The sequence below is a fragment of the Aureococcus anophagefferens genome (assembly GCF_000186865.1).
Source record: "Aureococcus anophagefferens unplaced genomic scaffold AURANscaffold_54, whole genome shotgun sequence".
In the NCBI taxonomy this organism is placed as follows: Eukaryota; class Pelagophyceae; order Pelagomonadales; family Pelagomonadaceae; genus Aureococcus; species Aureococcus anophagefferens.
Genome location: NW_008705607.1, coordinates 31,080 through 45,395, shown reverse-complemented (window position 1 = coordinate 45,395; position 14,316 = coordinate 31,080). Strand labels below are relative to the sequence as shown.

Here is a 14,316-nt window from a genome sequence, read left to right as displayed (position 1 = left end):
TGGCGAAATGCTGCGACGCGAGCACGCCCGAAGCGGACAACGGCCTGTCCCGCAGGACGAGCGGCAGAACCTCGCCCCGCACCGCATTGCCGGAGTACCAGGCGGCCTCGTCGGGCAGGCGCGCGACGGCCGCGGCGGCGCCGCGTCCCGTGCCGCCCATCTCCGCAAGCTCCGGCAGTGGCGGCGGCGCCGCACCCCGAGCGAGCGCGGGCGGGGGCTCCCCGCCCTGCGCCTTGGGCGTAGACAGGTGCTGCTGGGAGACCTCCATAGCGGAGCCGTCGCCGCCCGGGGGCGGCGGCTGCTGCGAGCCCGGCGCCTCCGGGGCGCCGCGGGGCGACCCGCCGCCCTTCGAGTCCACGAGGGAGCCGACGAGCCGCCGGAGCTCCGCGACCTCGGACGTCAGGGCCTCAATCTTCTCCTCCGCGCGGGCCGCGCGGAGGTTCGCCTCGGTGAGCTCTGCGGACGGCGGCAGGGCCAAGGGCCCGCCGAAGCCCGCGGCGAAGCCCGGCGGCGGCACGGGCGGCACGGAGAAGGGCTGCGAGCCGGTGTCCGTCACCGCGGCTACCGAGCTCTCCCGGTCGCCGCCCGCCGAACTCGCCCGATCATAGTCGGGCTCGTCCAGGCCGAACTCCCGGAGCAGGTCCTCCGTGGAGCGTAGCTCGGCGCGGTTGTCCGCACCCGCATTTGACGCCCGCGACAGCATGCTCGCGGTCTCGTTGTCCATGCGGTGAACCGCATTCGGCACCTCGACCCGCGCGTCCATGCACGCCGCCAGGTTGTCGCGGCCGAAGATCGCGGCGAGCCGGCCCTGCTCGGACAGCTCCAGGAGGTCCATGACCGCCTGGACCGTCGAGAACTGGAGGTACGCGAAACGGTGGTCCGGCGGGACCGTCCGGGAGCCGTAGATGACGTCCTCGATCTCGTGCGACCACGACAGCTCGTCGCACTTGACCTGGTAGTGGAACCTGATCGTCTCGGACGACGAGGCGTGGCCGATGAGGCCCGGCGGAAAAGACACAAAGAGCTGCTTGAGGCGGCGCGCCTCGCGGCCGTCAGACTGCTTGAAACGTTCTTCGACGCGGGTCTGGACCTTGCCGACCTGCTCGGGGACGTGGTAGAAGAGCAACTTGACCGTGAGGTATGAGACGGGCCGCAGCTTGCCGCGGATCCGCGCCATGTCGGAAGAGTCGAAGTCGCCGACCACGACGTAGAGCGTCATGCGCTTGCCGCCGCGGAGGTTGACGGGCGTGCGCCGCACGCCGACGTGGCGTTCGTAGCACGTGCCGCGGAGCTGGTTCGAGATCTGCTTGTTGAGCTGGTGGCACACCTCGGCGCCGTGCCAAAAGGGGTCCGTCCCGACCACGTAGGTAATGATCTTCGGCCGCATCTTGGAATTCGCCGTCGCTGGAGAATACGTGGCGTCGTAGAATGCGAAGTCCTCGGCGGCGTACATGAGGCGCCCGCCCAGCGGGAAGATCTCGAAGGACTGCTTCTTGAAGACGAGGACCATGTCGACGAGGCCGGTCTTGACGGAACTCGGGCCGCGGCCCCGGCCGCCGAAGGCCTGGCGCGTGGCCTCGTACTTGTGTCTGCCCGGCGCGCGTAGGATAGCGGCCGGGAGCGCCCGCACGGAGACAGCGTAGGACGCGACGGCCAACGGCGCGTCGGCGACCGCGATTCCGGCCAGCTTGACGACCGTGTAATCCTCGTCGATGTCATGGGTCGACTTGCCGTGGACGAGGAGCGCGCCGTCGACGGGGACGCCGTCGGCGTCCTGCTTCGCCAGGCTCGTGTAGAAAAGTGTCAGGGGCGCGGTGCGGCCCGCATCCATGGACTGGAACTCCGCAGGAGTCATCACCCCGCGGGGGCGGATCGGAGGCCGCGGCGCCGCATCCGCGAAGCTGACTATGCTCGTGCTCATGGCCTTGGCCTCCACCACCACGGCCGAGGCGGCCTTGGTCGCCCAGGTGTCAGCGCCCGTGTCGCCCATGGGGAAGTCGAAGGCGCTGAAAACGATGAAAAGGTCGGTCAGGTCGGCCGGGCCCTGGGCCCGGCGTGCGTGCGGTCTGTCTGTCTACTGGCAGCCCATAACCTCCTCAGGCAATTAGGAGATTATTATTCACGATTTCGCCGGGGGGCGCCGCCCGAAGCCCAAAAACGTCATTGTACCTCCCCAAAGCGTCTAGGAACCCTCCACGGACGCTGGATACGCCCCGGGGACGTCTTTACGTGCTAGCGGACGCCTTATTGGGAAGTTGACTCCGTGTATAACCTTGATCCGCCGAGAGCGCGTAGTACCGGAACGCTTCTTCAGGTTTCTGCTCAGAATGAAGGAAATCCCCGAAACCGCATTGCGCGACCGCGTCGCCCTGATCTGCGGCCGCGCGATACAGCCGCTCCGCCTTCTTCTTGTCCAGCTTGACGCCAGTTCCACCACGATCGTACAATCTCCCAAGGTTTGCCATCGCGTCCACGTCCCCGAGCTCCACGGCGCGCTTCCAAATCTTCTCCGCTTTCTTATCGGATTTCACGAGCCGAAGTAGACTTCCGCCTATTCCGTCTTTCCGTCGGCCGAACCAACCTCGGCTGTACGCCTCTCCCAAATGCGTAATCGCCTCCGGCAACTCGTTCTCCACATGGCGGCGAAGGCGCGCGAGGTTTTCCGCATTCGTTGCTTTCGGTAAGCGGCAGAGGGGACACGCGTTTTCGATCTTTTTATTGCACGACTTGCAAACCCTCCGGCAGCAACAGACGCGAAACACGCTCTTCGCATTCACGTCCCAACGGTCCCACTCCTCGAGACAGATCGGGCACCGCGACCCGTGCCGCGCCGACAGCGGCTCCCGCTCCGGGTTCGCCTCGCGCCGCGCCCGCGCCGCCTCGTGCTCCGCCGCGATGCGCGCGCGGACCTCGTCGGCGTGCGACCGCGGCGCGGGGCCGTAGAACACGTCCCGCGGCGGCGACGGCGGGGGCGTCGGCGCCTCGGCCCGCGCCGCCGCCGCGGCCTGGATCTTCTTGCAGGCCTCCCGGTGGCCCCGGTCGCGCCAGTCGATGCGTTGGCAGGCCGTCGAACAGTAGGCCGTCGTGCCGCACCCTTCGCACGCCTTGGCTTTGTCGGCGCCGCAGATCGTGCATAAGTTGAGCGCCAGCTTTGTACGAGTTTTTCGCGCCTCGTACTCTCGCTTCTTCTTGATCAGTTCCGGGTCCATGATCTCTTCCCACGCTCGTCGCCGACGCTCCCTATTCAACCACCTCACTCGTCTATCGTCACTCGCAACAGGCAAATCCTTCGGTCCTTCCCTGCGCCGCGGCTAAGCAAAATCGGCGTCGCCTACGAGCAGTAGCCGCCCTACGTCGTCGTGCCCTCTTCGTCGCCGTGCTCGCGTACGCCTCCGCCCTAGTCGTGTCCTCCCGTGACGCTTCCCTACGCCCCCCTTCGCTGTTCTCTCCCCCTTCGGTCCTTCCCTGCGCCGCGGCTAAGCAAAATCGCTCAAAATCTTACCCCGGGCTAAGCCCACCTCTAGAGCATCGCGTTCATGTAGGCCTTCATGTCGTTCTCCATGCCCCCTCGGCGTCGTCGTCCTCGCGCCAGGCAGGCTTCGCGTTCAAGAACGCGAGGCACACCAGGCCGCGAAGGTCGGCGCGGAGAGGAACGCGGCGACGACGACGCCAAGGCCAAGCACGACTCGCCCGCGCGCAAGCGCACCATCTCGGGCTCGGGCGACGACGCGGCGTAAAGACAAATTAGGCTATACTTGCGCGTCGAGGTCCGCGAGGGCCTCTATAGCTGCCTCGTCGCCCTTGGCAGCGGCGCGCTCGAGCCAGTATCTGGCTTTGCCGAGGTCGACTTCCGTGTCTTCTCCGTACTTGTAGCAAATGCCAAGGTTTAACTCACCAAAGGTAAAGCCCTGATCCGCCGCGAGCGCGTAGTACCGCAATCCATCTTCAAATTTCTGCTGAGAAACGAGTGATTCCCCTAAATTGCATTGCGCCATCGCGTCCCCCCGGTCTGCGGCTGCGCGAAACAGCCGCTCCGACTTCTTCTTGTCCAGCTTGACGCCACTTCCAGTAGTGTGCAATTCCCCAAGGTTTCTCATCGCCGACACATCTCCGAGTTCCACGGCGCGCCGGTAAATCTTCGCGGCTTTCTTATCGGATTTCACGAGGCCGTAGTGACCTTCGCAGTACGCATCTCCCAAAAACGTAATCGCTTCCGGCACCTCGTTCTCCACATGGCGGCGCAGACGCGCGAGGTTTTCCGCATTCGTTGCTTTCGGTAAGCGGCAGAGGGGACACGCGTCGGTGCCGATCTTGCCACTGCACGACTTGCAGACCAGCCGGCAGCAACAGACGTGAAACACGTTCCCCACATTCACGTCCCACTCCTCGAGGCAGATCGGGCACCGCGACCCGTACCGCGCCGACTGCGGCTCCCGCTCCGGGTTCGCCTCGCGCCGCGCCCGCGCCGCTTCGTGCTCCGCCGCGATGCGCGCGCGGACCTCGTCGGCGTGCGACCGCGGCGCGGGGCCGTAGAACACGTCCCGCGGCGGCGACGGCGGGGGCGTCGGCGCCTCGGCCCGCGCCGCCGCCGCGGCCTGGAACTTCTTGCACGCCGCGCGATGGCCCCGGTCGCGCCAGTCGATGCGTTGGCAGTCCGTCGAACAGTAGGCCGTCGTGCCGCACCCTTGACAAGCTTTGGCGCCTTTTGCGCCGCAGATCGTGCATATGTTGAGCGCCAGCTTTGTACGAGTTTTTCGCGCCTCGTACTCTCGCTTCTTCTTGATCAGTTCCGTGTCCATGATCTCTTCCCACGCTCGTCGCCGACGCTCCCTATTCAACCACCTCACTCGTCTGTCGTCACTCGGGGCGAGGCAAAATCGCTCAAAATCTTACCCCGGGCTAAGCCCACCCTTCGAGCTCATGCCGTTCTCCATGCCCCCCTCGGCGGCGTCGTCGCCCTTGCGCCGGGCGGGCTTCGCGTTCAAGAACGCCAGGCAGGGCGGCGGCCTCCCCGAGCGGGCCGCGGCGTCGCGATCCTCGACGACGCGAAGCCGCGTGTCGAAACTCGACCGGGATCTTGATTACTAAGTTTTTGTGGGCCTTTGCCCTGCTTGGTGTGCTCCGAACGTCGCCGCCCGCCGCCGGCGCCTACTCCGCGGCGCGGTACAAGGTGATCTCTTGCTGCTTGAAGTAGCGGCGCTCCTCCTGGTCGACGAGGACGAGGTTGAGGTAATACCGCACGTTAAACTTGTTGTTGATGTTGCGGTACGTCGGCGTGAGGTTCTGCGCAATAATAAGACCGTGACAAAAGAAACAAAAAACGAGGCGGACGCGGCGTGCGCGGACGAAGTTCGAGAGGAAGAGGCGGATGGGGATGCACTCGCCGCGCACGGGCGCGCCGTCCATGACCTCGAACTTGGTGATCGTCTCCGAGTCGTTGTACATCTGCGGGCCCGAGCCCGCGGCCTCGCGGCGGATGATCGCGAGCTCCATGTGCTTGATCTTGATGCGGACGAGCAGGAAGTAGACCTTGCCGATGATGATGTCGTTCAGGTGGTACTTCGTCTTGTCGTACTCGAACTCGATGTGGAGGCACTCCTCGATGCCCACCTCCATCTTGATCGTGTTGTTCACCTCCGGCGCGGGCTGCGCGACCCTGCGGCGCGGGCGCGGCGGTGTCGAGCGGCGGTGTCGCGCGCGCGCGTCGCGGCGGCGCGGCGGGACGACGAAGCCGCGGACGCTGCCATCGCGCTGGACGACGAAGTCCTGCTCCTTGACGAGGTTGCCGGAGGGGTAGCCGCGCGTCACGGTCACGCGGATGAAGTAGCGGAGTCGGACGTTGAGCCCGTTGTACGACTCGTAGGGCTTCTCCGCGTTGGAGAAGTCGAAGGGGTACCTGGGCGGCCGGCGGTTGCGGAGCGGCGCTTATGAAACGAGGACGCGGCGGGCGCGCTGGGTGACGCTCGACAGCACGCCGGGCGTGTCGAGCTCGCGGAGGATGCACGTAAAATCGTAAAAATTGCCGCGGTCGTAGAAGAGCTCGATCTGCGCGCGGCGGACGGTCTGTTTTACGCATCAATGAGGAGGAGGCGCGGGCGGCGCGCCTGGCCGATGACCTCGATCTTGATGCCCTGGTGCTCGAGCCGCTTGCCCTGGGGCACGCGGATCTCGACGACGCCTGCGGCGAAAGCGTCCCGGCGGCGCTTCTTCGCCGCGCGTCGCGCGCGCGCGGCGCACCCGTCACGGGCTCGATGTTCGCGAAGACGGGGTGCGCGACGGCGTTGTTCGACAGCTTCTTCTTGGGCCGCGCATCCTCGTTGTCGAAAGTGATGGCGATGCGGTCGTTCGAGCTGCCGCCGAAGCCGAACATGGTCGGCGCTTCAGACCGGCGGCCGGAGACGCGCCCGCGCCACCGCTCGCGCCGGAGTCGGAGCCTCGAACGCCGCCGCCGCGAGCGTGCTGCGCCGCGAGACGGAGGAGCCACTCGAGCCCGACGCGTCGATGCGATTGGCTGGCGGAAATCCGGCATGCGACGCGGCGCGACGTCCCGCCTCGCGCTCGCAGAGACGAGTCTACAGCTTAGGTCTTTCGTGGGGGCACACACGCAGTCACGCGTCTTGGAAGTCGAGGATCACCGTCGACCCCTCGCCCTTCGCGGCGATGACCTTCTTCCTCGCGAGCGAGAGGTGGTCCTCGCCGAGGCAGACCTCCGGCAGCTCGAGGGGCTCGCCGTTGATCGCCACGAGCACGGAGCCCGGCGCGACGTCGCGCGCCGCCGACTCCGGCTGCGCGAGCGTGAGCCGGACGAGCTTCGCGGCGCCGTCGTATTCGAGCTCGACGCCGAGCGCCTTCGCGCTGTCGAAGGCGACGGACGTCGTGCCGCCGGGCGCCTCCGCGACGGGCGGCGGCGGCGCCTCGGCCTCGGTCGCGTCCTTCTTCGGCGCCTTCTTCCGCGGCCCGCGCTTCCGCTTCGGCGCGGGCGCGTCGGGGAGCGGCGGCCGCGGCCAGAGCTTGTCCATGTGCTTGCTCTTTTCGCTCGCGTACTCCGATTCCGACAGCACGCCCTCGTCGTAGAGCGCCTTCAGCTCCCGCAAGTTCTTCATCGCCGTCGGGTCGCAGCCCGGTTGCTTGCCCATGGCCTTCGCTTTTCGGTTCGGCGCGGCGGCGCGGCGGCGCGGCGCGGCGCGCGAGTGCTGCGGTGCGCGGCGGCGGGTGCGTAGAGCACTCGAGCGGCAGAAGCGATTCGATTCGCGATTTCGACGTGCACGATTCGGCTCGGTCAATGCACCATGCGCTCTCCGGCTCGGGCGCCGGCGGTCTCGCGCGCGACGCCTCGCGCCCCTCGCGCTCCCTCGTCCGGACGCGTCGCCGCGCGCAGCGGCGCAGCCACCCATCGCGCCGAAATCCCCGCCGCCGCGATTAAAACCCGCGCCCGTCCTAGGCGGACCGGCCCAGGACCCAGATGGAGAGGCCCTGGAGCACGCCGAAGACGAGCACGACGATCTCGCGGCGCGCGGCGGAGCTCTCGAGCTCCGCGGGCACGGCCTGGGCCATGGTCTTGAGCATGAAGTAGGACGCGCTGAGCCCCGTCCAGAAGAGGGCCGCGTAGTAGGCCCTCTCGCCGCCGAAGAAGTGCGCGATCGCGTTGATCGACAGCGCGACGTACTTGTAGCCCGTGAAGCAGGCGACGTCGAGCACGGGCACGTTGTGGGCGCCCAACAGGTAGAGCCCCAGGGAGTAGAGGGCGATCTCGAGCATCTGGAGCCCCGCGCACCAGGAGAAGATCGACGCGAGGACCTCGGGCGTGAACGTGCCGCGGCTCCCGCGGACGTAGCCCGCGACGAGCGCGAAGGTCACGAAGGCCACGAGGGGCACGTAGCCGTCGGGCGCGTTGTCGTCCTCGAGCGGCAGCGCGTGGCCGTGGAGCGCGCCCGCGCGCGCGTCGCCGCCGCCGTCGAGCTCCTCGGCGCGCTTCCGCCGCCACTGCTTCTTGGCGAAGGGGAAGAGCACGGCCCGCAGCTTCCCGGCGACGGACGCGTGGCTCACGGCGAAGTAGACGCGCAGACTCGCCCAGAACGCCGCGACGCCGGGCAGCCACGCCGACGCGAAGCCCTTGGCCTGCGCCTCGACCAGGTTCTGCGCCGCGCGCGAGTCGCCCGCGAACATGGCCGCCGCGGCGCCCACGGCCTGCGACGCCACGGCCGCCTGGTCGAAGCCCGCGCCCGGGCCGCCGCCGAAGGCCCCGCCGCCCGCCGCGGGCCGCCCGAACGGCTGGCCCGTCGCCTGCGGCTGCGGCTGCGCCGCGAAGCTCGCCTGCTGCTGGAACTGCTGCGGCGCCGGCTGCTGCTGGAACTGCTGCGGCTGCTGCTGGAAGTCCTGCTGCCCAAAGGGCTGCTGCTGGAAGCTCTGCTGCTGCGGAAAGCCCGGCTGGGGCTGTTGGAAGCTCTGCGGCTGTTGCGGCGCGCCGTAGGTCTGCGCCTGGCCGTAGCCCTGCGCCTGGCCGAAGCCCTGGCCCGCCGGCGCCTGCTGACCGAACGGCGCGCCCGTGTAGCCCCCGGGTTGGTTGTACATGGCCTCCAGCGGTCGGCGCCGGACGCGCCACGCGGTGTTTGTCGTCGCCGCGGCGCCGCGCGGCCGATCGATCCGTCAAACACAACCATCGGCGCCGTCGCGCGCACCAAGTCCCCAGCCGCGCAACCCAGCCGATTTGCAAGCCAACAGCAGCAGCGCTCCGCGAATCGATGACAGAGCACGCGAAGATCAAGGCGGACTTCGCGTCCTACGAGCAGGAGCTCGCGCGCGGCGGGAACGCGGCGGGCGTGGCGCAGGAGATGGCGAAACACGCGCGGGTCGCGGCGTCGGAGCCGGACAAGCTGCCCGTGAACCTCGCCGTCTGGGGCGGCGTGCACGACGTCGTCACGAGGCACCGCGGCGCGCTCCGCGGCAAGCTCGACGCCGCGGCGGTCCTGCGGTCGATCGACGCGTCGACGCGCGCGGCGCTCGCCAACGTGCGCGCGGACCTCGAGGCGACGCGCGTCGGCCCGCGTCCGAGAGATGAACGCGACACCTTCGCACGCGCGCGCTCTCCTAGGTCCGCGGTGGACCTGACCGCGGCGAAGCGGTCCGCGCGCGTGCTCAGCTTCCTCGCGACGCGCTACGCGGGCCTCACGGCGCTCCTGGTCACCGAGGGCGCCGCGCCGGCCTTCGCGGCGCTCCTCGTCGGCGCGCACCAGGTCCTCGAGGCCGCGCGGCCCTCGGAGGCGCGCGACGGCGCGCGCGAGACGCTCCTCGGCACGCTCGACGCCGCGGCGCTCCGCGTCGCCATCGCGCTCGGCGGGCCCTTCCTGCGCGGCGTGGCGACGACGCGGCCCCGCGGCGCGGCGACCCACGCCGACGCCGTCGCCGCCGGCCGCGGCGCCGCGCTCCTCCGCCTCGCGCTCGCGCACGGCTCCGAGCTCGTCGAGCTCTACCCGGCGGACGCGCCGTCGCCCCTCGCCAACGACGTCCTCCAGACGGCCGTCGCCGCCTGCCTCGCCACGGACGCGCCGGACTTTGCGCTCTTCGCGCGTCCCGCGGCGTCGGGACTCTTGTTTCCGCCGAGGCGAGCGTCGATAGGAACTCGCCGGCCGATCGCGTCGTCCGCAGGTCGACGGCAACGTGGCGCTCCTGCGCCTCGCGGCGAAGCGGCGCCTCACGGACGCCGTCGCCGCGCTGCTGCTCTGCGCGAACGCGGACGATCCGCGCGAGCTCGAACTCGCGTCGCTCGTCTGGACCGCGTTCCTCGCGGGCTGCGACCGGCCGCTGCGGGTGCGTGCGCGTCTCCTTTCGCGGTGTTGATCTCTCTGCGTAGGTCAAGCTCCTCGAGCTCCTCGCGGCCGCGGGCCACGCGCACGTCCTCGACCGCGCGCTCGTCCACGTCGACCCGGCCGGCGCGTGAGTGCTAAGCGCCGATGTGTCTGTGGCTCGTGTCACAGCCGAATTAGGGCGCACCGCGAGACCTTAGAGAGCCGGGCGCTGGACAGAGGCTTGCGCGCGCGACGCGCCTACTCGTCCCACTTGTCGCCGTTGGCCTGGTCGATGACGTAGGCCGCGACGTCGCCGATCTCCTCGTCGGAGAGGCGGCCGCCGAAGGCGGGCATCGCGTTCTTGCCGTTCGTCACCTGGGTGACGACGGACGACTCCTTGCGGCCGCCCGCGAGGTACGAGTCGAGCGCCTCCTTGCGGAGCGTCTTCTCCGCGGCGATGACGTTGTTGCCGCCCGCGTGGCACGCGGCGCAGTTGCCCGCGAAGATGGTCGCGCCGGACTCGACGTCGCCCTATGGGAGGTGGAGCGGTCGGCACACAAAACGGGTCGGATGCGATTTGGACTCGATTCGATGCGCGCGTTCGACACTGTCAAGCGATTGTTTCTATCGCGGCGCGAGAGGAGCGCGGTTGCAGCCATGATCCAGGGGGGTGGGCGAGAGGTTGCAACGCGGCGAGGCGAGGCGGGGGGCCAGCGGTGCTTCCGGACTCCGGTAACGTGCCGCAAAGGCGGCGGCAGGCGCGAACAGGGCGGAGGCGCCGAGGATGGCAGCGGCGACCTCGGACCGCGTGGCCTCGAGGGCGATGGGGGAGCGCGCCGACTGGCTCGGGGCCTGGAAGGCGGCGGCGCCGGTGACGAAGAGGGCGGCGAAGAGCTTCATGCTTGAGGTGCTTGTGGCTCTCGATCCTGGCCGGGAGCGGCCGGGCCTTTTTTTTTTTTTTTTTGCGGCATGCGAGGAAATGACGCGTTGGCGCCGCACCCATGACCAACTCGTCACCAGGCTCGTCCCAGCATCTGGCGAGGTCTCCGCCGCAGTCGGCTCTGCTCACGACTCGTGACCGAAACATTGGACGCAGAGGACACAAAATCGCACACCGCCATCCAATTTTTCAACAACAAAAAAACCATGCAAGTTGCCGCTCGATAAAGACGATGGAGGGCATCCAGGCCTGCTCCATCAGCACCCTCGAGGGGCGGATGCTCGTGAGCGCGAGCGCGCAGACGACGCTGCCCATGGAGTTCCCGCTGGCGCGCCTCGTCGCGGGCCTGTCGCCCTGGCTCGGCGACGGCGACGCCAGCGACGTCGCCGTCTTCGGGCTGCGGGACCACGAGGTCGTCATCGCGCGGGGCAGCCGCGACACGGCCGTCGCCGTCGTCACGGACGGGCGGGACTGCGCCGAGACGCGCCAGGCCGCGGCGCTCCACGCGCGCCAGGTGTCGCGCGCGGCGTCGAGGCTCGTGGACCGCGCGCCCGCCGCCGCCGCGGGCGCGCGCGACGACGACGACGACGACGACCCCCGCGCCGAGGCCCTGCGCGAGTTCCAGGAGCAGTACGTCTACCCGCTGCTCAACGCGCCGCCGCCGCTCTTCGCGGCCGCGCGCCGCGCGGCGGCCGCGCCCGCCGTCGTCGCGCCGGCCGTCGTGCTCCGCGGCGACGGCACCGTCGTCGCCGGCGCGGGCGCCGCCGACCCCGCCGCGGCCTTCGCCGCCGCCGTCGGCGCCGGCGGCGCCTGGGCCGTCGTCGCCGCGGCCGCGCGCGGCGCGCTCGGCGCCTGCGCGCCGCCGGCGCCCGGCGGCGCCGCGACGGCCGCGGCGCCCGTCGTCGTCGCCCTGCCGCGGGTCGCCGGCGCGCCCGTCCCCGACGGCGCCGCGACGCACGTCGCCGTCTACGCGCTCCCGCGGTCGAACGCGGCGCTCGCGGCCGCGCTCCGCGTCGACGCCGCCGCGGAAACCGCCGCCGCCGCGCCGCTCACCGTCGGCCCCGCCGGCGCGCCCCCGGAGCTCGCGGACTGCGCGGCCCAGGCCGCCGTCGCGCTCCACCACGCGCTCCGCGCGGGGCCCGACGACTAAGAGAGCCGCCGGTCGTCGAATTGGCTTACGATGGTCCCCCGCGTCGCGTCAGATGGCGCCGGACGTCGGCGGCCGGCCCGCGCGGACGGCGCTCGCGCGCGCGCTCGGGAAGCGCTTCGACGTCACGGGCGACCAGCGCGCGTCGTCCGCGCGCCGCGGCCGCCGGCCCGCGGTCGCGCGCGTCGTCGGCGGCCGCCCGGGGCACCGGAGGTCGAGGAGCAGCCGGTACTCGGCGACGTAGCGCGCCGCCGGCTCGCCCAGGTGGGGCTCGACCCAGCAGATGGGCCGCCGCAGCAGCGCGGGGTCCAGGAAGCTGCCCACGAAGAAGCCCAAGCACGTCGCTTGGACCAGGAGGCAGGCGACGCTCGAGAACTGGCCCATGGCGTCGAGCGTCACGACGGCGCGCAGGCGCTCCTCATCACCGCAACCGGTGCATGGGCCGGCCTCCCGCCGCCCGCGGGGGCTGCTCCAGCCGAATGGTCGTGTCCACGCGGGAGCTGCGGCACCTTGAGTCTCAAGATGACGTCAAGGCCGGGGCTGCCCATGTGAGGAGCGGCGGCTCGGCTATCGGCGCCGTTGACGTCCGGTCTCAGCCGCGGGCGCTGTCAGCGTCTCCTCTCAGCGCCGCGCGCCGCGCCGTCGATCATGGAGGCTGCCTACGAAGCGGCTTGGGAGGGAGATCTTCGAGGTGTCGAGGTGGCGCTGGCCGCTGGCACCGACGTGAACCAAAGTATGGATGGCGGTACCATGCTGACGACAGCGGCCGAATGTGGCCACCACGAAGTGGTCCGGTTTCTTCTCGAACACGGCGCGGATCCTGATCTCGGTGACGATAGCCGGCCTCTGCACCTGGCTGACGCGGAAATTATCGACCTGTTAGTCGCGCACGGCGCTAACGTCGAATTAAGAGATCATGCGGGCCGTACGGCGCTCATGGTTAACGCTGGTTCCCTTAATGTTGATGAGGTGCACGCTCTGCTCAGACACGGAGGTGCATTCAATGATAGAGATAACGATGATAGAACAGCGCTCGATCTTGCCCGGCGGTCTTCACAGCGCATTTTCCGCCCGCCTGATTTTGAGAGAGATAGATCTAGACGCTATAGAGGACGACAAATCATCGACTTGCTCGAGGCCGTCGAAGCGGCCGGATCCTGGAAGCGCTACAAGCGCGAGCCCATCGTCCAGCTCCTCTCCCTCCGCTACCTGTGCCTCGCCGGCCGCGCGACGGCGCCGCCGAAACTTGTGCGCTGCTTCGGCGCACCGCCGGTCCCAAACGCCGGCAAGGCGCGAACTCGCAGCCGGCGGCGCGCCGCGAGCACCCCGCTGCCCGAAGACGTCTTCGCGCACATCCTCGGCTTCTGGAGCTACAAGAAGCGTTTTTGAGGCTCAGGCTGGAATTCCCGAGATACTACAAATCACTATGTAAGAAGCTCCAATGCAAGTAACTGGCGAGCATAAGTGTTCTAGTGCGCGGAAGGGGCGGGGAACCACGCGCGTGACCCATCAATCAGGCGGCCGCCCGGCGCGCGTCCGCGTCCGCGCGGAGCGCCGCGACGTCGCGCTGGACGGCGGCGAGCTGCTTCTGGATCGCGGCGAGCGCCTCGGCGATGGCGGCGGCGTCGGCGGCGGGCGGCGCGGCGGCCGCCGGGGCCGGCGGGTTCGCGGCGCGCGCGCGGCGCTCCGCGGCGGCGGCGGCGGGCGACAGCGGCGTCGCGGGCGTCCTCGGCGGCGGCGCCGCGGCGGCCGCGGCGGGCTCCGCGGGCGGCGCGGCGGCGGGGTCTTGGTAGGGCGCGAGGACCACGGGGTCGTTGTGGATGAAGCCGTCGCCGACCTTGAGCCAGTGGGGCGACGCGTCGGGCGCCGGGTCCGCGACCGTGAGCACGCGCGCGCCGGTCGCGAGCGCCCGGAGCGGCGCGGCGGCCGCGTCGCGCGCGGCGTAGATCTTCGCGCCGTCGGCGCCCGTCACGGTCCAGATGACGGCGCCCGGCGGGAGGCGCGTCGGCGCCGCCGGCGCCGCGCGGGGCGCCGCCCGGGCCGCGCCCGCGAGCGCGAAGACGGCGACGTTCGCGGCGGCCGCCGCGTGCGCGCCCGCGGGCGCGGCCTCGCGGTCCTCGCGGAGGCGGCGCATCGTCGCGCGGACGACGTCCTCCCAGGGCTCGTCGACGTCCACGGGGTCGCCGTCGTCGTCGTCCGCCGCCGGCGGCGCGGCGTCCGCGTCGCGCGGCGCCGCGGCCGCGGCGGCGCCCGCGGCCGGCGCCGCGTCGCCGGCGTCGCGCCGCGCGGCCGCCGCGTCGCCCGCGGCGGCGCCCGCCGCGGGCGCGTCGTCCACGGGGATGTCCATGCGGCACGTCGGGCAGGACTGCTGCTGCTGGAGCCAGAGCCGGAGGCACCCGAAGTGGAAGATGTGCCCGCAGGGCAGCTTCTTGCCCTGGTCCATG

The 14,316-nt window shown here is 70.3% G+C and overlaps 5 protein-coding genes across 5 annotated transcripts; 1 reads left to right on the top strand and 4 right to left on the bottom strand.

Moving 5' to 3' along the window:
- Nucleotides 1-2,225: 2,225 nt before the first annotated feature.
- On the bottom strand, nucleotides 2,226-4,199 carry AURANDRAFT_33788 (hypothetical protein; the record flags this gene model as incomplete). Its single annotated transcript, XM_009043427.1, has 2 exons — nucleotides 2,226-2,516; nucleotides 3,756-4,199. Coding segments are annotated over 2 exons (735 nt in total), but the record flags the coding sequence as incomplete, so codon positions are not given.
- A 949-nt stretch (nucleotides 4,200-5,148) lies between these two features.
- AURANDRAFT_59611 (hypothetical protein) lies at nucleotides 5,149-7,103 on the bottom strand (the record flags this gene model as incomplete). Its single annotated transcript, XM_009043426.1, has 7 exons — nucleotides 5,149-5,283; nucleotides 5,347-5,646; nucleotides 5,758-5,896; nucleotides 5,969-6,045; nucleotides 6,117-6,178; nucleotides 6,569-6,572; nucleotides 7,062-7,103. 7 exons carry the CDS (start codon nucleotides 7,101-7,103, stop codon nucleotides 5,149-5,151), a joined length of 759 nt encoding a protein of 252 aa, XP_009041674.1.
- A 334-nt stretch (nucleotides 7,104-7,437) lies between these two features.
- AURANDRAFT_33780 (hypothetical protein) lies at nucleotides 7,438-8,166 on the bottom strand (the record flags this gene model as incomplete). The annotated part of the gene is made up of 1 exon (XM_009043425.1): nucleotides 7,438-8,166. The coding sequence occupies one exon, from the start codon at nucleotides 8,164-8,166 to the stop codon at nucleotides 7,438-7,440; it is 729 nt and encodes a 242-aa protein (XP_009041673.1).
- Nucleotides 8,167-10,043: 1,877 nt separating this feature from the next.
- On the bottom strand, nucleotides 10,044-10,313 carry PetJ1 (hypothetical protein; the record flags this gene model as incomplete). The annotated part of the gene is made up of 1 exon (XM_009043424.1): nucleotides 10,044-10,313. A coding segment is annotated over one exon (270 nt), but the record flags the coding sequence as incomplete, so codon positions are not given.
- Nucleotides 10,314-10,957: 644 nt separating this feature from the next.
- Nucleotides 10,958-11,875, top strand: AURANDRAFT_67865 (hypothetical protein; the record flags this gene model as incomplete). Its single annotated transcript, XM_009043454.1, has 1 exon — nucleotides 10,958-11,875. The coding sequence occupies one exon, from the start codon at nucleotides 10,958-10,960 to the stop codon at nucleotides 11,873-11,875; it is 918 nt and encodes a 305-aa protein (XP_009041702.1).
- Nucleotides 11,876-14,316: the final 2,441 nt, after the last annotated feature.